We start from the raw sequence: 25,958 nt of genomic DNA, 5'->3' as shown, positions 1-25,958 counted from the left end.
ACCTGGACAACATTCAGGCTAGGGGTCATAAATGACAAGTAAAATTTGCACAAGACAAGTGCCAGGCAATGACTATTTCCAACAAGACGGAATCTAACCATCTTCCATGGCATTAGAAACACTGAATTCCCCACTATCAACATCCTAGGGGTTGGTCACCATTAAATTGAAACTTTACCAGATCTGTCACATAAATACTGTAACTAGAACAGCAGGTCAGAGGCTGGGAATTCGGTGGAGGGTAACTCAGCTTCTGACTCCCAAAGCCTGTCCACCATTTTTAATTTTATTTGTTCATGGGATGTGGGCGTCACTGCCAGGCCAGCATTTATTGCCCATCCCTAACTACCCTTGAGAAGGTTGTGGTGAGCTGCCCTCTTGAACCACTGCAGTCCATATGGTGCAGGTACACCCACAGTGCTGTTAGGGAGGGAGTTCTACAAGGCACAAGTCGGGAGCATGATGGAATACTTTCCATTCGCCTGGATGAGCGCAGCTCCAACAACACTCAAGAAACTTGACAACATCCTTGACAAAGCAGCCCACTTGATTGGCACCCCATCCACCACCTTCGACATTCACTCCCTCCACCACTGACGCACAGTGGCAGCAGTGTGTACTATTTACAAGGTGGCACTGCAGCAACTTACCAAGGCTCCTTCAGCAACAATTTCCAATCCCGCGACCTCTACCACCTAGGAGGTCAAGGGCAGGAGACGCATGGGAACACCACCTGCAAATTCCCCAAGTCACACACCATCTTGACTTGGAATTATAATCACTGTTCCTTCATTGTTGCCAGGTCAAAATCCTGAAAAACCCTTCCTAACGGCACTGTGGGTGTACCTATACCACACAGACTGCAGTGATTGAAGAAGACAGCTCACCACCACCTTCTCAAAGGCAATTAGGGATGAGCAATAACTGTTGCCCTTGCCAGCAACGCTCACATCCCATGAACGAATTAAAAGAAAATCAATAATGGTGCCAAATATCATATGTGCTTTGCTAGCCTTGGACAAATAACTTAATCTAAAATAATTCAGAGGACAAATAAAGAGTTAAGGGACATTGTGGCATACAATGTTACAATGAAGTACAAGTTTGACTCTGGCACATTTCAAAGAATGTGCCTTGCATTTGATAGATAGGCAAAAAATGAAATACAAAACAGTCATACATAGAACATATTAATAAAACTGAAAGCGATGTACAAACCTAAGATGTGTATTCAAAAACACTGACATTTCCCAGCAGTTTGCAGTCATAGATTTTAGTAACCTGACCCATATTAAAATTCACATCACTGGATTCCATCATTGCTGGTTAAATCATGCAGCTCCAAATTATGCATGGAGTAGCATTTTTGTTTTATATATGGGAACTATTTGAATTTCAAACAATGATTCTTTTATTACAAGGCCACATTTAGAAAGGCAAGGGCCACTTACTCATATCGTTGTAGACTGAAGTTGCTTGTTTTGTGAGGAATAAAGGTGGTTTCCGTGGTGACATAATCTCAATTTTCATAAGCTCTTTGCAACAATGCTTCCACTGGCCTGAAAGTTAAAGCACAGCCATTACTGGAATTTTAAAGAAAAATTAAAACAGGCCCTCTCTTAATGGGAATCTGGGAAATTTCCAAAACTACAGCATTTATTGAGCAAAGAATGACTTTCAGCGGGGAGAAACCATAAACTATTCTCAAGCGTTTAAAACGAGGTTTACAGAACCTGTAAAGCCTGTTGAAATCTGTAAATTGAATTATGTTGATCAGACCATTACAAGGCTTTTGTTATAATGAAAATAAAGAAAATGCTGCTCAGGAAGTTAGTCCTGCTCACTAATCTCTTGCTGGTTTAATGAGTAAAACAAGGATTAAAGAAATTACAGGACAGAATGTAGCCATTCTGCCCACTGTGTCTGTGCAGCGACTTGCCCTTGAAACTGCAGGTATCTAGAAATATAGGAGTAGGTCATTCAGCCCCTTGAGCCTGCCCCCCCATTCGATCATGGCTGATCTATGCCTCAACTTCATTTTTTCGCCCATTTTCTACATTGCCAGATACTATTAACTATCAACCTCAAACTTAAAAGCTCTAATTTTACTTTCCCAGTCTCTTTTTTATGTTCTGATTTGTCAATCTTTGTTCACTTGGTGCCAAGATAGTGTTGCAGCCAATACTGAGATCATGACACCATCTAAAGGCTGCAGCCTGCAAATACGCTGTTACCATCATCTGTTTACATAGAAAATTCCCATTATAACTCATCACATTGGCATTTTGTTGACACAAGAGGCTTGGATCAAAAATCCTGAAAAGAAAGTCACGCATATACAGAAGCTTTCAAATACAATACTAGTCGATATTGCATGGTGTTGGGAGAAAAAAGTTTAAGTGCAATCTTCAGATGATATGGCCAATAGTTGGGCTTGGACAAATAAATGCAATTCAGTACTCATTTGAAATCCATACAATTGTCCTTTTTTTACCTTTCCATTATAAAATTCCATTGTAAAAGCTGAGGGAACGGTTATTCCCCAAGGCAATGCCTTGATGTGCCTGGTTTGAATTTGAACAAAGCTGGGCAGCTAACTGCTCCATGCTGAATTCTCCATGACAACAACTCCACCAATCAGAGTCCACTTGCCAATGAATCAGTGCTCTCTTCTCATGCAGTATAAATTGTTGCCCCCCTGTTATAGTTAGGTAATTTCTTGCGAGCTAACCTGATGAATGCAAGACAAAAAACTTTAATGGCATGCCTCTTCTTTCAGCAATACTCAAGTTTTGTACTACTAAACAACTATTACAAAATTCCTTGGATGGTTTTAATTTTGGGCAAATGGTGTAAAGCAGGAAACATCAATGGATCAGAAAATTGGGACGGCTATTGCCCATTTATCATTGCCCAAAATCAAAACGAACCCTTTGGGAATGATCGGTCTAAAGTTTAAGGCCTTAAAGTCACCTGCTCTTCCTTTACCACGCCATGTCGCAACTTATTCATTAGACAGTTTTCTAAAAAAAAGGCTACCCAATTTGTATTTCAATGAATCAATATTATCTGTTCCCACTGTCTCCCTTGGGATCTTGTCTCATGGATCCAACACTCGCTCACTGAGGTATTGTTTCCTCATTTAGAGTTTACGCCCCTTCTAGGGCCAGCCATGTTAGGCAAGAACCTGGGACTGGACAATGAAGGACAACATCCTGATGCTAATGAACCGAGCTCAATCCTCTCAGGTGACACAAGAGGGGCAAAGATGACTAGCAATCTTTCACCTGCTAAACCAATTTAAAGTAGTGTCCCTCAAATTCCAGTAGGGCATGACTGAGCAGATCACTTGGTGATTGGCTCAAGGAGGCCACCTTAGCCTTCGGTGAGTGAAGTGCATGGTCTATGATTAACTTGCGGGGGTGCTGCATTTGGATTTTTGTTTATTCGGCTGCCACACGCAGTGGATCTGCCAACAATCAGCAGCTTTCGGCACTGCTCTCTGCCAACTCACTTATATCACCAAAGTGCTGCCAGAAAGCCTCCATCCACCGCTGTAGATCATCCTTGCAGTCTGCAGCAAAGACCCGACTCGTCGTCTCACCACTATAGGGGTTGATGAGGGAGAAGCTGTGCATCCTTATCTTTGAACCTTTCCCCATGGTGCGGATACGTGTTTCCTGCATGTTTGAATCACAATAGTTCAGATGCCATTTGGTGTTTTTGGAACCCATTCTGGCCAGAAGATTAACAATAATAAATAAAAGCAAAATACTGCGGATGCTGGAAATCTGAAATAAAAACTGGAAATTCTGGAAAAACTCAGCAGATCTGGCAGCATCTGTGGAGAGAGAAACAGAGTTAACGTTTCGAGTCCGTATGACTCTTCTTCAGAGCTAAAGAGAGATAGAAATGTGATGGATTTAATACTGTTTAAGAGGGGGTGGAGCAGGTGGAACAAAATAGAAGGTCAGGAATAGGTGGGAGCTAAGGAGAAATTTGATTAAGATGTCATGGACACAGGACAAAGGGAATGTTAATGGTAGTGCTAAAGACTAAATAAAGGGGGTTGCAGTGGCATAAAGGTAAGATAACAGGCTGTATTAATAGCAGAACAAGGGTTTGCACTCTGTGAAAGCAAAACGTAAAAACAAGTGACAGGTGGCCCTGAGTGGGTGGTGGTGGGGGGGGTGGGGGGTCGTGGCACGTTGGGGAAAAAGGGACAAAAACATTTAATAAAAAATAAATGAAAATAAAAAAACAAAATTCAATTAGAAAAAGGGTAAAGATGGAGGAGAGAGTAACAGAAGATTAACAACTTGTATTCATAGATTGCCTTTAACATAATAAAACTTCACAGGCACATTATTCGACAAAATTTGACAGAGCTAAGGAAGGAGGCAATAGGTGACCAGCAATGGTGCAGCAATGAAAATTGGGGATTCACAAGAATTAAAGGAAAGTACAAACTTTAAAACAGGGAAATAGATCTAAGTTACAACAGGGAAATTGGCCATTTGGCACAAGCTCTCCATGTCAGCATTTAACCACTATGCAAGCAAACCCTCCTCCCATGGTTCTTGCAAACGACCCTTTCAATTTGCCAACCCAAAAAAGTGAAGTGGTAAGAACAGAGCTTCATTTTTACAGGTTGCTGTCCTCACACCAAATTGCTCATGTGTTACTTGCCATCATCCAGTGAAAGAAGATAGAAAACTCTTCCATCATTCTTTCCAGTTATTAAACACTCCCTGTCCTATACACATAGCCATGTGGTGCTTTTGTACTTTTTATACAGGAAGCTGCCAAGTTCATTCCTTGCTCTGACCTGTTAGCTGGTATTACCAGTAGAAACAAGACTATAGTTAATCTCCATGTGCCACTCCGGGTGTTCCTATTCCTGACTACCTTTTAGTGACTCTACATTGGGAGTTTGTGTAGCCATGTTTGCATCTGTACGGATGACCAAAGGATCGGATTTGGAAGTGAGAAGCCCAATGACATTCGCCAACTAGGTAGCAAATCATCAAGACTACTTCAACAGCACCTTCCAAACCTGCAACCTCAACCACCTAAAAGGACACGAGCAGATGCAGTGGAACACCACCACCTTCAACAACACCTGCAACAATTTTTAAACCATTTTGAGATGCTCTGAGCACTTATAAAGGTGCTGTATAAATGCAAGTACACTTTTAAAAATTTAAATATGCGAAAATTGATTAATGCTGCACAAAATTCCTTGCTTTAACCAGGACGTTTGCCAATCCAGGACTGTGCAAACTCTTGTCAACGTGTTAACAAATTATTGCTTCAAATGGGGTATGTAGACTACTTATTTGCTTCCAAGCAGCTCAGGCATGTTTGCAACATATGGGACAACAGTTCCCTCTCTACCTACCCTCCCAGTTTTGCTCCACACAGCCAAACATAACAAGAAGCTGCCTTGGCAACCTATGGGATAATACTGCACCTTGTCAATGGCTAGTTTCAATGTAGGATCCACTTGTGCCTCGATTTCTTCAGGAGAGTAATACGCCATGAGATAGCCACTTCTCAGGACACAGTACAGCCTTGTCCAGTTAGGCAGGCCTCCTACGGTTTGCTGAAAGAAATGGGAGACATCCAGCACTTGAATGACCATATCAGAAACAGTCTGTTCCCCGCCTCACCCCACCCCCTCCCTTGGCTGACAGGATCACACTAATTAAAGGTAAAGGCAAATGGTTAAATTACTAAACGCCTTTAAAAATAACTGTATTGTTGGAATGAGGTGTGTGTTTATCAATCTGTTAGGACTATGCAGTGGAGTGAGCTCCACGATTCTAACAGCCCTTTTGGTTCCCTTTCAATCTGCTCGTCATAATACTGTATTGGAAAGGGCGTCTTGCTCCTGCTGTATTAGCAGATGAGAAGAAGTGGCACACAAAAGATCTCAATTAACATGTGTTGTTCGTTGTGAAGGGAGCAGAGTGAATCGGGGCTGGAAACAGCTAGTGAAAGGACTTGATAATCCTTATTCTTTGTGTGGTAGTATTTACTTACAGAAGAGGCCCATTGTAGCTGCACTTGGGACGCTATAGGGCGACGCAGGTTTCCTAATGTGACTAATAAAATATGCAACTGATATCTTGAAAGACTTCAAACATTTTAAAAACTCTCTTTGCTAGTGCAAACTCCTTATCAGTGTAAACTTTTCCCTGTGCCAGTGAATACTTTGACAAGCTATTTAATATTTGCAAGCTTTGCCAGCGCAAGTAGTATTCGCTTGGAGGGATATCTAAGGGCTGGCAAACAATAGAGGCATTCAATACTTTTAGGTTGTTTGAAATTGCTATTTACACTAACTTCATCTACAACAGGAATGGAGGAGCTGGCAAAAAAAGCATTGAAAATCCAGTTTGACATGGTAAGTAAAATAATTGATCAAACGATGGAGACATTCACTTTAAAATTTGGTTTCATTACGTCGATAAAAACAACAAGGAAAATAAATTAGTTCTGGGACTAGATACTGGAAGAGTTCCCAGCATTTTAAAATTCAACATTGTAAAAGTGGTTTCCTATTAAATACTGGGAAAGCTGCCTCTGTTTCTTGCACAACAGCTGATCTGTTCCCATTTTATTCCCTTTTATCACAACAAAATCCCAAACTGACTCTGAGAGGAGGTCAGTGCCTCACAGCCACCTCCAAGGCTTTTCACTGCAGGTAAGGTGCGGTCACGACAGGAGCAGCAACATCTCACCAGGGAAAGATGTTGGGAACAGCACATCACCCCCTCAAACACCACTGGCAGCTCACAGTGCATGTGACTCTTAATCACTGGTAGGAGACCAAAGGTAGTGGTCAGTCACATTTGGTGCCAATGATCCAACTACACACATGTATCAGCTGCCTTCCCACTCAAAGCACCATACAACCTGATGACTTCGTAACTGCACACACAGGGACAAGGAGAAGAGCTCAAGATTTCTTCAGGTGCCACTTTGACAGAGGAAAGATTCCCCAACTCTGCTGCTGGGTCCAAGAATTCCTTCAGATATGGGATCACAAGAAACAGGAGCTGGAGTAGACCATATGGCCCATCGAGTCTGCTCCATCATTCAACATGATCATTTAAAAAAATTTATTCATGGGATATGGGCATTGCTGGCGAGGCCATCATTTATTGCCTATCCCTAATTGCCTTTGTGAAGACACCATTCTTGAACTGCTGCAGTCCATGTGGTATAGGTACGCCCAGTGCTGTTAGGGAGGGAGTTCCAGGATTTTGATTCAGCAAAAGTGAAGGAACAGCGATATATTTCCAAATCAGGATGGTGTGTGGCTTGGAGGGGAATATCCATTTGGTGGGGTTCCCTTGCATCTGCTGCCCTTGTCCTTCTAGATAGTAGTGGGTTCGTAAAGTGCTGTCAAAGAAGCCCTGGTGAGTTTCTGCAATGCGCCTTCTAGGTGGTACACACTGCTGCCATTGTGCATTAGTAGTGGAGGGGGTTAATATTTGTGGATGGGGTGCCAATCAAGTGGGCTGCTTTGTCCTTGATGGTGTCAAGCTTCTTGAGTGTTGTGGGAGCTGCACTCATTCAGGCAAATGGAGATTATCCCATCACACTCCTGGCTTGTGCCTTGCAGATGGTGGACAGGCTTTGGGGAGTCAGGTGGTGAGTTACTCACTGCAGGATTCCTAGCCTCTGAGCTGTACTTGTAGTCAAAGTATTTATATGGTTGGTCCAGTTCAATTTCTGATCAATGGTAACCCCAAGGATGTTGATAGTGGGAGATTCACCGAAGATAATGCCATTGAATGTCAAGGGCCGATGGTTAGGTTCTCTCTTGCTGGAGCTGGTCATTGCCTGACACTTGTGTGGCATGAATATAACTTGCCACTTGTCAGCCGAAGTCTGGATATTGTCCAGGTCTTGCTGCATTTGGACATGGGCTGCTTCAGTGTCCGAGGAGTCATGAATGGTGCTGAACATTGTACAATCATCAGCAAACATCCCTTCTTCTGACCTTATGATGGAAAGAAGGTCACTGATGAAGCAGCCGAAAATGGCTGGGCCGAGGACACCACCCTGAGGAACTCCTGCAGTGATATCCTGGAAATGAGATGATTGACTTCTAACAACCACAACCATCTTCCTTGGTGCTAGGTATGACTCCAACCAGCAGAGAGCTTTCCACCTGATTGCCACTGACTGCAGTTTTGCTGGGGCTCCTTGATGCCACACTCGGTCAAATGTTGCCTTGATGTCAAGGGCAGTCACGCTCACCTTCAACTCTCTTGTCCATGTTTGGACCAAGGCTGTAATGAGGTCAGGAGCTGAGTGAAACTGGCAGAACCCAAGCTGAGCATCAGCGAGCAGGTTATTGCAAAGCAAGTGCTGCTTGATAGCACCATTGATGATCCCTTCTCTCACTTCACTGATGATTGAGTAGACTGATTGGTGGGTTGGATTTGTCCTGCTTTTTCTGGACAGGACATACCTGAGCAATTTTCCGCATTGCCGCATAGGTGCCAGTGTTGTAGTTGTACTTGAACAGCTTGGCTAGGGGCACAGCAAGCTCTGGGGCACCAGCCGGAACATTGTCAGGGCCCATAGCCTTTGCAGTATACAGTGTCTTCAGCTGTTCCTGCAGATCAAGTGGAGTGAATCAAATTGGCCGACGATTGGCATCTGTGATGCTGGGGACCTCCAGAGGAGCCCAAGATGGATCATTCACTCCTCACTTCTGGCTGAAGATTGTTGCAAGTGCTTCAGCCTTTTCTTATGAACTGATGTGCTGGACTCCCCCATCATTGAGGATGGGGATATTTGTGGAGCCTCCTCCTCCAGTGAGTTGTTTAATTGTCCGCCACCATTCACGACTGGATGTGGCAGGACTGTAGAGCTTTGATCTAATCTGTTGGTTGTGAGATCACTTTGCTCTGTCTATCACTTGCTGCTTATGCTGTTTGGCATGCATGTAGTCCTGTGTTGTAACTTCACCAGACTGACTCCTTATTTTTAGGTATGCCTGGTGCTGCTCCTGGCATGCTCTCCTGCACTCGTAATTGAACCAGGGTTGATCCCCTGGCTTGGTGGGGATGGTAGATTGGGGGAAATGCCAGGCCTTGAAGTTACAGATTGTAGTCAAGTACAATTCTGCTGCTGCTGATGGCCCACAGCGCCTCATGGATGCCCAGTCTCAAGTTTCTAGATCTATTCAAAATCTATCCCATTTAGCACGGTGGTAGTACCACACAACATAACGTGAAGATGGGACTTTGTCTCCACAGGGACTGTGCGGTGGTCATTCATACTGATGTTGTCATGGACAGATGCATCTGTGCCAGGCAGGTTGGTGAAGATGAGGTCAAGCATGTTTTTCCCTTTTGTTGGTTCATTCACCACCTGACGTAGGCCCGGTCTAGCATCTGTATCATTTAGGACTCGGCCAGCTCGGTCAGTAGTGGTGCTACCGAGCCACTCTTGGTGATGGGCATTGACGTCCCCCACCCAGAGTGCATTCTGCACCCTGGCCACCCTCAGTGATTCCTCCAAGTGGTATTTGACATGGAGGAGCACTGATTCATCAGCTGAGGTGGGGGTGGTTGGGGGTGGTGGGTGGCAGTATGTGGAAATCAGCAGGAGGTTTCCTTGCTGATGTTTGATCTGATGCCATGAGACTTCATGGGGTCTGGAGTCAATGCTGAGGACTCCCAGGGCAACTCCTTCCTGACTGTAAACCACTGCGCCACCACCTCTGCTGATGAATGAGGCAAGACATAGTCAGGGATGGTGATGATGGTATCTGGGACATTATCTGTAAGGTATGTCAGGCTGTTGCTTGACTAGTTTGTGAGACAGCTCTCTCAATTTTGGCACAAGCTCCCGGATGTTAGTAAGGAGGACTTTGCAGGATTAACAGGGCTGAGTTTGCCGTTATCCATGCTGAGTGGTCGTTCTGGTTCCATTCCTTATTGGCTTTGCAGTGGTTTGATATAACTGAGTGGCTTGCTAGGCCATTTCAGAGGGTATTTAGAGTCAACCACATTGCTGTGGGCCTGGAGTCGCGTGTAGGCCCAACCAGGTGAGGACCTAAAGGACATTAGTGAACCAGATGGGTTTTTACGACAACCAACAACAATTTCATTAGACCTTTAATTCTAGATTTTTATTGAATTCAAATTCCACCATCTGCTATGGTAGGCTTCAAACTCGGGTTCCCAGGGCATTACTCTGGGTCTCTGGATAACTAGTCCAGTGACAATACCACTACGCCACGTCTCCCCCATGGCTGATCTTGGGCTTCAACTCTATTTTCCTGCCCGTTCCACATATCAACCTTAATTCCCCAAGAATCTGCCTATCCCAGCCTTAAATTTATTCAACGATGGAGCATCCACAACCTGCTGGGTCAGAGAATTTCAAAGATTCACAACCCTTTGGGTGAAGAAACTTCTCATCTCAGTCCTAAATGATTGGTCCCTTATCCGGAGACTGTGCCCCCGTGTTTTCGATTCCCCGACCAATGGAAACAAACTCTCAGTGTCCACCCTATCAAACCCCTTCAGAATCCTGGAGGTTGCAATGAGATCTCCTCTCATTCTTTTAAACTCCAGAGAATATAAACCCTGTTGTGAAGTGGAGTAACTGGATATATGGAGTGACTGGCTGAGTTCAACTTCTGTACAAAGTCATGACTGACCAGTTCATCAGTTCATTGAATCTTTCCAAGTGACAGCTTCACTACGATCCATCATGGGGGTTTCGGAATGGTGAGAATGAAGTCTGTCAGTGCACGTTCTGGTGGCAATAGGGTCGCTTGCAAGCATTTAAAACTAAAGCAGTGTCTACTTCAAAAATAAGAATGCATTATCTGAACAGGCAATTAGGACAGGGTTTACAATTTGCTTCAGAAAATAAACCACCAATTCACATGCTCACATTTGGCACATGCAGGATTAGTTGACCGTTTTAAATACACTTGAAGATCTCAATCAAAGCCATCTGTTAGTAGTTATGATGGAGGCTGTTGTTATGCTGGCTGGAGATGTGCTTAGTGTAACAAGATGGAAACAATATGCAAATACTCCCCAGTAATCACATTTAACCATCTGTACACACACATCAGTTTTTCCTTAATCAGGCTTGTATTTTCCTGATGCTGGCTTGTTGAATGTGTAGATTCAAACTGCTGATACGTGAAACTGAGAAGATAGGTTTTTATGTTTAATCTTTCTTTAGTCTATTACAGGAGTCGTTGAAGTTGCTCCATCATTTTCCCATTATCTACATGATGAAAGCAACAAGTTTAAACAGGCGCAGCCCATACTGCTATTAAGGAGGTTGGTGACCTCCCTCTGACCCTACCTAAATGCTACTGCAATAATAGTCCAAAATCAAACCCCCATCATTCACCTGCATTCTCAGTTTCAATACAAATAACTTCAGCATACAAACAGTGACAGTAGCCAGCACTAGGTCGCCAGTCTGAAGGCTGCTTTACCAGGTCCTACCTATGATTAGAAAGTCAATTGGTCAGGCTTAAAGCTGGGGGTACCTTAGCTGAGTGAGGCCCATGTTGGAAAAAGTGGCACATACATTCCACCTCTACAAAAAAAAGTGCAGCTTGAGCACCGAGGGACCGACAGAGCGAGTGCCAAGTGATCGACAGAGAGGGAGGGCGGAGAGGGAGGGCGGCAAGTGATTGCCAGAGAGGGAGGGCGCCAAGTGATCGCCAGAGGGAGGGCGCCAAGTGATCGCCAGAGGGAGGGCGCCAAGTGATCGCCAGAGGGAGGGCGCCAAGTGATCGCCAGAGGGAGGGCGCCAAGTGATCGCCAGAGGGAGGGCGCCAAGTGATCGCCAGAGGGAGGGCGCCAAGTGATCGCCAGAGGGAGGGCGCCAAGTGATCGCCAGAGGGAGGGCGGCAAGTAATCCATGGAGGGACACGACATGTGTGGAAAGTGATTGATGGAGTGATACTGGAATAAATATAAAGCAACTGATGTAGTGATCATCACCAAAACAGATTATCTGCTCATTTATCTCATTGCTGTTTGGGGATCTTGCTGTGTGCAAATTAGCAGCCATGTTTACAACAGTGACTACACTTCAAATATACTTCCTTAGGTGTGAAGCCTATGGAACATCTCAAGAACATGCACTATACTACAGGATTAGGCTGGTAGCTTTTTTGGCTGGCACAAACAGAATGGGCTGAATGGTTTCCTGTGCCATGAATTTTCCATATTTCTATATACCGAGAAATAATGTGGTACAGGAACTGGAGGCAGAAAGAGGAAAGGAGGTCGTCTTCTGTGAAGAACATAGTATGCAATAAAGGTTTGCTCCTTATTTTAATTGAAGGCAAGACAACTGCTTTGTATTTCTCATAACGCAGGGAGTGAAACACAGGAACAGGTTGTGTGCAAAAACCAAAAACACTGAGGAACTGGTGGAACCAGAACAAAAGGACACATTTGGAAAAAGAATGGGTGAAATACTACTTCAGTGTACACATCCAGAATGACTTGGAATGGTTCAAGATAACCTAGCTATGTGTGGAGACAGCCTTACCTCCAGATTGAGGTACCCAGTCATCATATCCGTGGTCATACACGCAGGCTGAGCTACTAATCGGCAGCACAAGTTTCCATATAAGGGCAACCAGAAAGAAGATTCCTCTGGAGAGTGAAACATGGTATTGAAAATTACACAGCGGCTACACTTTCAACAGCACAGTTTGAATCTACTGGAGAAACAGCTGGAATATTAGTCATTGAATGGTTACCCAGAACATTTAAATAAGATAAGATTTGACTGGAATTATTTGTTTAATAATTTAACAAACATAACCCCCAACACCTCCAGAAGTTATTTTACAAAACAAGGATATTACCCATGACATTGCTCAAGGTAAGCTGGAGGGCATGCGACTTTACAACAATAACAGGCACTACTGGGCTAATTTAGACAGCTAGCGTTTCCTCAGGAGGCAGGTACTCAGAAGTGGAACTAATTTTAAATCAGAAGCCTATTCAGGACCCCAACACCATGTGAGTGAGTCAGTGCTAGCATCTCTAGTCCTTTTACTATACTTCATTGGCAGTGCAGGGTGAGGAATGGCTAGTTTGACTGTGACTTAAACGAGTTAAAGCAATTCTGAACGCAATTCTGTAACTCTAGATGGAAACTCTTGGGAGTTTTAAGCCTTATCTTGCCTCTGACTGATCTGGAAAGGTTTTTAAAGATAGTGAAGTCAGCTGCTCCATTGACTATTGTGAGAAGACTATGACCTCACCCTGTCTCCCTTTATAAAAAATATATAGACACCCTCGTGGCTATTTCTAAAATTTAAAAAACTGGACAAAGACCTTGCTGAATCTATGTCTGTCTATAACCCTTGAACAAAAGGAGCCATCTGGCAGTATCGCAGAAACTTGCACCTCGTTATCTCTGAAGAGACACTGGGTTGCAGAGACCAAATTCAAAGGGAACTATACAAAGGCCATTTGCATCTCATAACCCAGGCTGGGCAACCAGAGTATCCATTTAAATATCTTGGGAACCCAGACGAGGTATACACATCCCTTGTGAAAGACAATTTGGAGAGTGGGAGTCAAGTGACATGGACCTCCAGCTTGTGTAACCAGTAATATTGTCTTGTTGTACTATAACATCTCAGTCTGCCATTTTACCATCCTATAAGCAGCCTCACAGAAAAGGGGCTCTGCCCAGCTTTGGACACCTAGTCCCCATCTACAATACCACTACTGGGGATTCTATACCATCACCTACAAGACTGATTCATCTCTGCATGCCTACCTCATCGTATGAAGTCAACACTACTGGAAAAGTAAATTAACCAGCACTGGTTTTCCACCTGCTTTGATTCAGGATTCTGTAACCTACGTGAAACAATAATTCTTTTCTCTGTGGTCTTTGCCCCGTAAATCTCTTTTTTCCCTCTATCCCTCTTTTACTATATGAATGCAAAGGGGACAACTTTACAACCCCCTTCCCGCTTTTAAGTGTGTGCAAATAAACTAATCCTTTAAGATTATCCTATCTCGAGGGGTTGCTGTGGGGTTATTACTGGAAATTAGATCACACCTAAACTGAGGGGTTGTGAAATACGCCACTGCTTATAAAAGGGGAAGCAAATCAAAATCACCTTTCTGTTTACAGATGGGTGGTGAGAGGAGAAATTAGTGCTGTTTAAAGTAATACCCCTCCTGTCCGTAACAGAAATTGGGAGCTCAAATTTGGGATTACCCATTTTAATTTGACCAGAGTCCAAGTTAGGAGGAGCCAAATCTGAGATGAGAGTGTCATTTGGAAGCCTGAAAGGAGAACCCGGTGGCTGGAACAAATTTTAAAACACAGTAACTCACCATAGCAGATTCCTTCTCCCTAACACTAAGAAAATGGCAACTTTTGATGCCCAGATGTGGGTGCAGCAAGGAAATTTTAATGGTGAAATTTTAGCGGCCCTCAGCAGAGCAAATGAAAGCTGTAGCGGGAGGTACAGTTAAAATTGCCCAGTAAAGTGAAGAGAAGTGAACTGATCCAGTTGTTGGTAGAACATCTGGATCTGACATTACTGGTAGAGCAGTTAGATGTCAAGCTCAACCATATCCCAATCCCCTCCCCGAGCCTAAATAGAGCTGGGAAAGCTCAGATTGCAGCTAGAATTTCAGGAGAGGGAAAGAGAAGTGCAGGAGAGAGAAAGAGAGCAAGGGAACAGGAAAGGGAAAGAGAATTCCAGCTCCAAAAATTGGAAATAGAGCTGATAGCTCAAAGGGAGAGACACCAGACAGCTGGAAGCTGAGGGAAAACCTCTCTCTACCCGGTAGCACCTCCTATCTTCCCAACACAGAACCACTTTCCTAGGCCCTCAAGTATGCTAGATTCATTCCTAAATTCGAAGGGAGTGATGCGGAGTCATTTACTGCCACTTTTGAGAAAGTAGCAGGACAGCTAAATTGGCCACTGGAGATCTGGACATTTTTAATTCAAGGGCAGCTGTCAGGGAGAGCCCAAGAGGCCTACTCCATGCTGACTCCTGATGTGTCCATGAATTATGAGCAGACCAAGGCTGCCATCCTAAGTGCCTACAAGTCAGTCCCATACGACAGAAAGTTCCACACTCTGGGTCAAGAATGATGGACATGTCAGACAACCAATAGTGGGGGTATGGCAGCCAGAGATTGGAGATAATGTGATGAATCCTCCAGGATCCACCAACGAGAGGTGACAACCATGGGCTTGGGTGGCTTGTAATTGTTATCATGAATGTGAGGTTACGGCATTACAGATTTTAAGGGCAGCTGTTTTAAAGGGACATTTCTGCTTTAAATCTTTACATTGAGTTTAAAAGCATTTTTAAAATGGAAGTATGGACAGACAATATGGCACCTTCCAGTATTTATTCAAACCTCGTCAGACTCATCTCTAGAGCTGGCTACAAAGTGTAATTAGAAAATGCAAAGATCCCTCCAGGGATGTCCATTGAATTCTAAAAGGTGCAAAAGACCCTTTTATGTCTGAGGAAACAGGAGACAGGAATGGACTTCAAAGGACCTCAACATAATTAACTTCTTTGTTTGGTGGAACAATGCTTCATCAAAATTAACATAGCAGCCATTTTAAGTTTTGGAACATAAAGTCTGCTTGAGAACAGTAATTTTGTGTGCATAATTCCAGGAAGAACTCTGATAAACAACTTCAGAGGGGGTTCTTAGTCAAGGGAGGACAAAAGAGGAAGGTATTAAGAAAGCAACTGCCGTTCTGCCGAAAGAGTCCGGTACATCTACAAATGCCTGAACCGCAGAATTAGTGAGGAATAGAAAACTTTCTCTTTCTCCCAAAAACCTGCCTAGTCCACTTGAAAAAGGAAAACACTGACTGGCTGACTGCTGAAGCCATCACAGCTGCTAAACCGAACCTCAAGTTTCAACCACTTCACTTTGAAAAGAAGGACCTCAAGCAATGGGCCCCACAACAATATTTCACAGAGATGGGTTTGAAATCTCATCTTTAAGTTTAAAAAAAAATCTTTATCTGCTTTTAATTTTTGTATCTGTATGTTAGGTAAAACTGATAGTTATTAACTAAGTAACTTTGAGCAATAGTGTTTTTTAATAAACTAATTTTTATCTTGTTTAAGACTAAAGCTTGTCAGCTGGGTTATTTTCAAACTGAACCACTCAAATTAAAAGGGGTCCATACACACTCTCACTCTTAGCTCAAGGAAACATATTTTATGTGGTCATACTGTAAAGAGAGGCACACTCACCGTTTCCTAGGATACTGAGACTGTGAGTTCGGAAGCTGGCTTCAGCATCATCAAGTTTTAGTATAGCTTCTGCAAGCAGATGATATTTGGCATCACTGGTGCGGAGGGAATAGGGGAGGGGGAAAGAGCACAATATTACTCTGTCTCAATATCTACCAAGCACACAAGCCAAATACTGCTAACAAATATCAGAGTACATACATTTGGCGGACTCAGTTAGCTCCAGGACATAGAGATTACTAGGCCAAAAAAGACCAAAGTCCATTTAGTTCACTTTCTACCTTCCTGTTACTTGGGTGATACAATAATGGAGTTGTTGACTAATCACAGCGATGAGTATCCAATAGACTCGGACATGAGGTGAGGGAAACCCCTGTGGTGCAGAGTTTAAGAACCATAGGTCCAAGGTTGCCTGCTCCTCTCAAGCATGCTATACTTACCATGTGTCCTGTCATCCTGATAATGTAATCTAGGCACGTAGGGCTAAAACATCACTCCCAGTTACTGGGTGTAGTATCTAGCCCGAGTTAAAGTTGCTGCTTTCGTTTCCCTCCATCTCACCTCAACTGTGCACCAATAAGCCAATCACAAAGGACTAACTAATGCTGTTATGGTGCTGAAAGACAGACGGAAGTTATTGTCTACACAGACTTGTTGGCAATCTCTGGGATCAATCTGGAGTGCTGAATTCTTTAAATTGGGGCTGTGAGAGGATAGAAAGAACATTCCAGTGAAGGAGGGATTGAGTGGTCAAGAATTGGAAGCAGAACCTGGTTCCACCAAGAGACTGCTCTGTTTACACAGTGCCTTTAAATTCTGGTGGCCTGGGCAAGGGGGTGGGAAAGAAAGAAGGCGAATTTGCAACCCTCTTCTAAATCAAGGGTGCTCATTAGGGGGATTTCCTGGACACCCCTGGAACTCTGCCAATTCCACTCTTTATAAGAACTCCTGCCAACTGAGGATTAATGTGAGGCTTTTCAAAGTGCTTTGAAAAGTTTCAAGATGATGGGCATCAATTCCAGAGAGGATCAGTTACCATATAAATTCAACTGCCTTGGGACACCTGAAGGGGAGTGGCTGCTCCTTACTAAGGTCCATGGGTTCTCTAGAGGCCATCTAAACAACTTCACTTCCCAATAAGTGGACAGATCAGGGTCCAGTTCCACCACATGTGGATCACTGAAGGAGTACTGACAGTGGTCATTCCTTCCTGCCTCATGTGCACTTTATTCCTTTCTGTACCATTTCCTCCCTCATCTCCAATTTAGCTCTTCACCTTCCCTTGTATGAATTTTACATTGAAATGCTTAGGATTGCACAGCACAGGAGGCCATTCAACCCATTGTATCTGTTCCTGTTCTTTGAAATACCTATCTAATTAGTTCCACCCCTGCTCTTTTCTCCAGAGCCCTGCAAATATGTTCAAGTTTAAAGTGTTTATGGAATACATTTTGTAGGTTAATATTGAATCTGCTCTCAACATCATTTCAGGTAGTGCATTCCAGATTGTAACAACTCAAATGTATAAAAACATTCTTATCTCCTTCTGGCTCTTTGGTCAATTATCTTAAATTTGTGTCCTCTGATTATGGAACTTCCTGCCAGTGAAAACTGTTTCACCCAACTAATTGCCCCATGGCATTCAAAAGCATTACTATCACTGAATCCCCCAGCACCAACTGGGGGATTACCAACTGACCAGAAACTGAAGCGGACCAGCCATATAAATACTGTGGTTACAAAAGCAGGCCAGAGGCTGACAATTCTGCGGTGAGTAACTCATCTCCTGACTCCTCAAAGCCTGTCCACCATCTACAATGCACATGTCCGGAGTGTGATAGAATACTCTCCACTTGCCTGGATGAGAACAGCTCTGTCAACACTCGAGAAGCTCAACACCATCCAAGACAAAACAGCCGTTTGATTAGCATCCACCCACCACCTTAAACATTACTCCCTCCACCACTGATGCACAGTGTGTACGATCTAAAAGCTGCACTGCATCAACTCACCAAGACTCCTTCAACAGTACCTTCCAAACCTGCAACCTCTGTCATTTAGAAGGACCCGGACAGCAGATGCTTGGGAGCACCACAACCCTGCAAGATCCTTCCCAACCCATACACCATCCTGCCTTGGAACTATATTGTCATTCCTTCACTGTGTTGGGTCAAAATCCTGGAACTCCCTTCCTAATAGCATTGTGGGTGAGACAGAGTGGTTCAGTCCATAGCGCTCTAGCCTCTGCTCCCAGGTTCATGACTTACTCCAGGGCTTTTGTGCCATGATAGTAGTGCTCAGGTGGATCGCCTTTTCACACCTTATATGACTGTTTTTGGGGTATGAAAGAGGGGTAGCGCCTCTCACAGGCGGGCTCACCACACTCTTTGGAGTGGCTCATCCCGTATTACTCCTCATCGTCATTCAGCTCTCACTTGTGGCTTCAAGTAGCTGTCAGCCTGCGACAGCAGCCACTTCCTGGTAAACCACTTTGACAGGAAGGGCAAACTAGGCAAGGGTAGCCACTGGGTCTCCAACCCTTGGCGATTTAGGGATTTGTCTACCTTGGCACGCGAAGACTGATTCCAGAGGACAAGACCATTTTAAGTCCAACAGTCTTGAAGGTGGGTCAGCACCATATTGTGGCATGCACAGAACACAAGACACAGAAGACGTCCTGGTCACCTACTGCATCCGGATCTATCTCCAGCAGTCTAGACTCGTCTTGCCACTGGCCCAAAATAGGTCAGGACAAGAAAGCGAGGCCGATAATGTGCAACTTTCCCATACTAATCCAATTCACGCACAAGTCACGTTCATCATCTTTCTATCATCTTCTTTGCATGTACCTACACCACACGGACTGCAGCAGTTCAAGAAGGTGGCTCACTACCACCTCGCCAATGGCCATTAAGGATGGGCAATAAACACCGGCCTTACTTGCGACACTCAAATATCATGAAAGATAGAATAAAAAGCAAAACACCTCAAAATTGTGAACACTGCCAGTATATTTTCTCAAATCTTGCAATCAACATGGGTGGTGGGGAGAGAACAATTTAGCTTTCACACAATTGCTCTGAGTGAGCTCAGCAAATCACAAATACAATACTATGTGTGCAAGTAGATCAACCTGCAGATCCACTACTCTTCTGACACCCTTTTTAATTTATCCTTTCTCAAATATTTCCCTTTTAAAAATGATTAAGGATTTTGATTTTCTGGTTGGGCCTCTCCATTTCCTAACAACGCTCTGGGGGAAAAAAAAAGTCTCAAACTCCCAACCCATCTTTAATTTTTTGGGGATGATTTTAAATTTATCTCCAGTAATTATCTTACTCATTCAACAGTGAAAAGTCCCCCCCCCCCACAACCTTAGTTATCTAACTGTTGTAATTCTGAATACTTCTATCAGATCACTTCTTGACCATCTCTGCTCCAAGGAGAGTCCCCCATTTGTCTAGTCCCTCTCCTCATGATCATGAGCTTCTCACCCTTGGCATCAGCTTAGTGAATGTTTTCTGTCCCCTCTCTCTGTGTCCTTAACATCCTTCCTGAAACTGGACAGAGCACATTAATTGTGGCCTACCCAGTTTGGTTCTCCTCAATTCAGTTGTGGCAGGGGTTTCTAAGGGTGTTCGAGTAACATGAAGACCCATCCCAAACCAGGGAGAGGCTTTTCTTTTGATACATTCTGTATTTGTCTTTTTTCCTGCTTTTATCCATCAGCCCAAATGGTTATTATCCCAATGTTGGACTGGGGGAGGATGGTGTTTAGCAAAAATGTAATTGTAAATGCAAAGATAGAGCCTTTTTAATTTATCCTTTCTCACACTATTTATTCATTAATGATGCCATTTCAGCAGACAAATGAACCCATGCAGAGGCAATTTTTAAGATGATATTACTCCAACTATAGAACCAGAGAATTACAGGTGTGATTTTACAAGAAACCTACTGATTTAAAAACTCTTTGGGCAGGATTTTGCCCTTGGTGGGAGTGCTCGGTGGGGGTGGTCGGGAAGCAGACCGGCGCCCATGATCGGCTCCGCACCGCGATTTCATGCGGGCGGGCCAATTAAGGATCACGAGCAGCAGCGCTGAATGCTGCCTGCGCGGGCGGGGGGTCGGGAGGAGGGAGAGCCAGGCCTAGCGCGCAGTTCGCACATGCGCACGAAAGAGCACTTCAATCTCCCTGAGGGATGGAGCTGCTTCACTGCTTCAGGGAGACTGAAGTGCTGTTTAAAAAATTAATAAAGACAGTAAAAATTTAATAAAACATGTCCCCTTATGTGATCTCTGTACATGAGATGGGACGTGTTTTTAATTCTAAAATAAAGTTTTTCTTTAATGTTTATTTGCTTTAGGAAACCTCATCCCACTCGTGGATGAGGTTTCCTAAAAAATGTAAAGGCCGTTTGGCCTTTTGCCTGCCCGCAAACCGTAAGGTTGGACGGGCAGTGTAGATTTGAATTTAATTAGGACGCACGCCCGATGTCATCGCGCGTCATTTTACCCTTGGGTGTGTCGGGCGCCCACACGCCGAGAGTAATACTCTGTCTTTTATTTCAGTGTTTGAAACTATCGGGTCTGTATAAAAGTTAACTTTTCAGAACTCTGATAAAAGGGCACCAATTCTAAACATTAACCCAGTTTCTCCATCCATAGATGCTGCCTGAACTACTGAGTATTTCCAGCATTTTCTCTTTTGATTTTGGATTTTCGGTAGCTGCAGTATTTTGCATTTGGACAGATTCTGTTTGTTCATGTTAATGTCATTGCTTAAAACTAAAAGTCGTATTAACATTCATTTGGATGTGATTTTTTCCGGATTTAACAAAATCAAAACACCCACAAAAGCAGTGTTAATTATATTGCGTCGAAAAAGCACACTGAATTTTGCAAAGGACTCACGCTGCTACTGGGTTGGTCGATAGGAGGGAGTCAAGGTCTCCACTCTCCAGTGCAGATGTGAGCTTCTTTCCTGTTGACCTGGTGAGAGAGGTGCTGATTTTTCGGGCCAGTCTCTTAGGTGTGTTGACAATGGAAGGCCCCTCCTCCATGCAGCAGCTATACACCTCCAACTTCAACTCGAAATCTGGCTTCACGTCATCACTGTGCAGAAATGGTGCCAACAGAAATAAATGAATGGCATCATCATTATTTATTAATTACTGAAACAGATCAGAATTTGCTGGAAAAAAACAGCACGTTATTGTTGCACCTGGTTATAAACGCATAAATCGGCCAGCACAAACAGGAGGTTAAAAGATATGTCATGAAGTACTATCTCCAGAACTCAGTCAATCTATAGTACTCTGCCATTTGCTTCATACAAACAGCCTGTTTAGCCACCCTGTTATTTTGAAGTTGTTGTTGGAAGTGCACACTGTTATGATCCCAGCTGAGGTTACTGGACAAGCCTGATCCCAGGGTGGAACCCAGCTTAATAGATCCTAACTTTTACATGAAAGGGGGCTGCTGAACAGAGTCACCGGAGTCAGCTAAGAAACTTTTAACAGAAGAATACAACATTTATTCAACAAGAAAAAATTTATTATATTACAATACTCTTTCACCCACAACTATATCTTTACAGATATATACAGATTTGTAAGGATAACACAAGGTTTTAAAACTCTCTTATACTTTAATGTCCACAGTAAGAACACAGTCTACGTAAACCTATGGCGACCTGTGGTCAGACACACCACACACTGAAACCAAGTGACAGATGCCACCTCAACTATCAACCAGATGCTATGGATCTCTCCTCAACTCCTCCCAGACGCCTGTCACACCATGAGCCAACCAGTCTCACTGCACTCCGCCTTTCACACGAGGGTTTCCAATCTCTACTCTCCAAGACCTTGCCTTGGAATCTTCTCCCAAACCAACGATTTCTCTCAGACGCCTTCCACAAAGGTTCACCTCCAGGGTTTCAAACCCTCCTTCCGACCTTCCTCTTCCCTGGGTTGCAACATGAATTCAAGTGCGTCTTCCACGCACTCTCTCTCACTGGCTCAGCTGTCAACGTTATATCACTGCTTCACATGCCCATAGCAAGAGTTACAGACCTTGTTATGACCGATACAGTTGGTAAAGCTGAGTTATTTAAAAATCCCAGAGGGAAACTTTAAACAACTGTCAAAACCTATAATTTTTGTGTTATGTTTGAGATGCAACTCTAAATTCAGGAATCAGGTCGCCAGTTCTTAAGAGGTTTTATATTAAACTAGATGAAACATTTTATTAAGTTACAACTCATTAAACACAAATACGTGGCTACAAAGTACCACTATCATAACTTTCAACAAATTCCCAAACTAATCTCCATTAAGGCAACAACAACCCATAGATTTAACCATACACCAGGCAAAGCATTTTCACCTTACGAATTCAAAATGAAGTTCCTTTCACTTTGGTTCCTGTGGAAACAGTTGGAGGCTTACAGCTGCTTTTGATCTCACATTGCCTCTGCTCTACACACAGAAAACTGCTGAAGTTATACCTAGCACAGCCCACTGAATGTAAATTCTCATTGTATCACCAGCCTCTTTGAACTTTACCTTCTAACAATAAAACTCCTTTCATAGTACCAATTTTATTAGTAATATAAATATATCGCATGGTATCTGCTAGCTAGGTGGTAGTTTTCACCCCACTTCTTGAATGTTCTATTCAAATGCACTCTATCTCTCTGTTTACATCTCAAAACTAGTACATATCAAAGCACCCAGGCTAGCTGGCTTTAATGCAATTAAAACATGCCCACAGACTAAACCTCTATTTAAAAAAATATATATTTTCCAATAATATTATTTACATTAATAGTTTCATGACATCCCCCTCCTTATCGGAAAATGAACTGTCATAATTCTAAAAGATGGCTTCATTTTAATAACCCATCTCACACTATCTCCTATACTTATTACATTACCAGATGCATGCACTAACATAACAATATGTATACACAAGTCCTTGGTGTTAACAGAAAATACTCCAGTTCAGTTGTGTCCAGGTGTTTAAAAAATGTCCCATTTTCCTTTAAGCCTCAAACTCTTGATAACGCACCTGTGAGCAGATTTTCTCTTCCAGCAATACTTATAATACATAGATTAAATGTTGTAATAATAGACTCCAGCTGAAAAACCTTGCACTTTAGTCACAAAATTTGTCCCAAAACTTCAAAGGATAATGGTCTGTATAAACAATTATTTCTGAAGAATTGTTTGCAACATAAATTTCAAAATGCTGCAATTCTAACGCGAAACTCAAAGTTTATTTTTTGGTCGTTGAATATCTTCTCTGTTGTACATTCAGCCTCTGTGAAAAATGCCCGATCGGGTTTTCAATTCAAGTGTCATCTTATTGTAACAGCGCAGCGCCAATGCCTATATTGCTTACATCAACGGCCAACTTAAATAGCTTGGCGTAATTGGGGACTGCTAACACTGGTGTCGTAGTTAATGCAGTTTCCAAACTATCGAATCACTTCTAACACTCCAGTGTGCATTGAAACTTCTTGTTCTTTTTTAATAGTTTAGTTAGTGGAGCAACTACTTGGCTAAAATTTGGTACAAATTTTCGGTAAAATCCACTACGCCCAGAAATATCAATATTCTCATTTTGTTGTAGGCACTGGGAAATCCAGGATAGCCTTGACTTACGCACCTCTGGGAGCCCAGATACATAACTTGCGCTTTTGCAAATTCACTTTTAGCCAAGTTCATCACCAAATTAGCTTCTTGTAGTCGAGTACATAATTCTTCCACATGCTGTAAATGCTTCCCCCTTGTCTGACTGAAAACGATTAGATCATCAATATAAACTGTACAATTGCTAAGACATGATCTGACCTCCATTTTCTCATCAAAATACTTTCCTGAAGATAATAACATACTGGAATATATTTTGCTTCGGTTTCTGAATAAGCTTTCTGGTATAACTGTTTTAATTGCAAATCATTTTTCTGTAACTCCACTAACCTCAGAGTTAAATATTTTAATTGAACTGTCCTGTATTCCTTCCTCTCGAACAATGTTATCAAATGCTAGCTAATTGGATTTCGACACCTTCTTGCCTTTGAACCGCCTGCTTATCTTGTTCTTCCCGATGAACCTTTGATCCCATTATAACACAATCAGGAAACAATCCAGGATGTTCCTTCTGTAACATCTCTGTTGAAAACACTGCTACAGGCTGCTCAATTACCATAGGCATCAACCACATTTGCAATCCAGCTACACCATTACCCAGAATAAATTGAACCCCTGCAATGGTCATTATCAATTTTTCCATCACTCAAACAATAACTTCATCTGTCTTCCATTTGCTGTTTAAATTTACCCTCCACAACGGAATAGATTTAGCATCTCCATGAACTCCACTTATTATTACCTGCTCCTGCAATAGTCCCTTTGCACAACAAATATCACTATTCCACAACATTAGGGATTGACTAGCCCGTGTCTCTTAAAATTTTAACATCTTTACCTACTCCACCCTGTACACATGGAAAGACTTCCCCTTCATATACAAAATCTTTAAACATTTCTGCAACCTGCTCCTCAAAATTCTGAGTAAACTATGAACACATTCTCACTTCTTTATCATAAAAGCAAAAACTGCGGATGCTGGAAATCCAAAACAAAAACAAAAATACCTGGAAAAACTCAGCAGGTCTGGCAGCATCTGCGGAGAGGAACACAGTTAACGTTTCGAGTCCGAATGACCCTTCAACAGAACTCACTTCTTTATCTTTCACTGATTCTCCCTGTTTCACCTGTACACAGTTTCTCCTATGCCTGAACCCCAGAACCCACAGCATTTTTACTTCCAGAGCTTTTCTGTACCCCAACAATTCCAACAGATTTTTCCTGCAATCTCCAACACAGTGACTTCGTGTGCCCCACTTTATTACAATGAAAACACCTCAATTTTCAAATGTCACTTCTACCTTCAGCACCTTCCTTTTTATTCTTGAGAAAAAAGCTTCCTGGGAATTTCCAGCTACTTCTCTTCCCTGACTACCTAGCCTCCTTTCACCTTCCCTCTTTTTATCTTTTTCCAATTTGAAAGGGTGACGAGAAAAAGGTTTAGCTCTATGAACTAACTCATAATCATCAGCTATCTCTACTGCTTGTCCTACAGAATCAACCCTCTGTTCCTCCACATAAGTTCTCACTACCAAAGGGGCTGAATCTTTAAATACTTCCAAAAGAATAACTCCCCTAAGAGCTGCATAGGTTGTCTCTATTTTTAATGCCCGTATCCACCAGTCAAAATTACTTTGTTTTACTCTTTCAACCTCAATATAAGTTTGCCCAGGCTGTTTTCTCATATTCCTAAATTTCTGCCTGTAGGCTTCAGGAACCAACTCATAAGCACTCGGCTTTTACACCACATCATAATTCACCGACATTTTTCCTGATAGCGAAGCATATACCTTAAGCGTCTTACCTAACAACTTAGACTGTAAGAAGAACGGCCAGTTTTCCTGTGGCATTTCATTTGTTTAGCTAGCTTCTCAAATGAAATAAAGAATGCTTCAATATCTTTTTCCTCAAACGTTGGAAGAGCTTGTACAAATTTAAACATATCCCCACTGGGTTGTACTCTAGAGATAAACTCTTCCTCGCCTACTGGCATCTCTTTTCTAACTGCCAACATT

At 42.9% G+C, this 25,958-nt stretch overlaps 1 protein-coding gene across 2 annotated transcripts in view; it reads right to left on the bottom strand.

Annotated features, from left to right (window-relative positions):
• Positions 1-25,958, bottom strand: part of rtkn2 (rhotekin 2) — a 57,361-nt gene that overhangs the window by 4,306 nt on the left and 27,097 nt on the right. For both annotated transcript variants that reach the window (XM_078565244.1, XM_078565243.1), the window contains exons 6-11: positions 21,200-21,400; positions 16,286-16,380; positions 12,565-12,671; positions 5,474-5,605; positions 3,515-3,680; positions 1,452-1,559 (exon numbers count right to left, since the gene is read on the bottom strand). In XM_078565244.1, the coding sequence (XP_078421370.1) occupies positions 1,452-1,559; positions 3,515-3,680; positions 5,474-5,605; positions 12,565-12,671; positions 16,286-16,380; positions 21,200-21,400 (809 nt within the window). The remainder of the gene's footprint in view (positions 1-1,451; positions 1,560-3,514; positions 3,681-5,473; positions 5,606-12,564; positions 12,672-16,285; positions 16,381-21,199; positions 21,401-25,958) is intronic.

Source organism: Cetorhinus maximus, chromosome 20, assembly GCF_964194155.1.
Source record: "Cetorhinus maximus chromosome 20, sCetMax3.hap1.1, whole genome shotgun sequence".
NCBI classification, from domain to species: Eukaryota; Metazoa; Chordata; class Chondrichthyes; order Lamniformes; family Cetorhinidae; genus Cetorhinus; species Cetorhinus maximus.
Note: the sequence above shows the minus strand (reverse complement) of the source record. Positions and strands in the feature narration are given on the sequence as shown.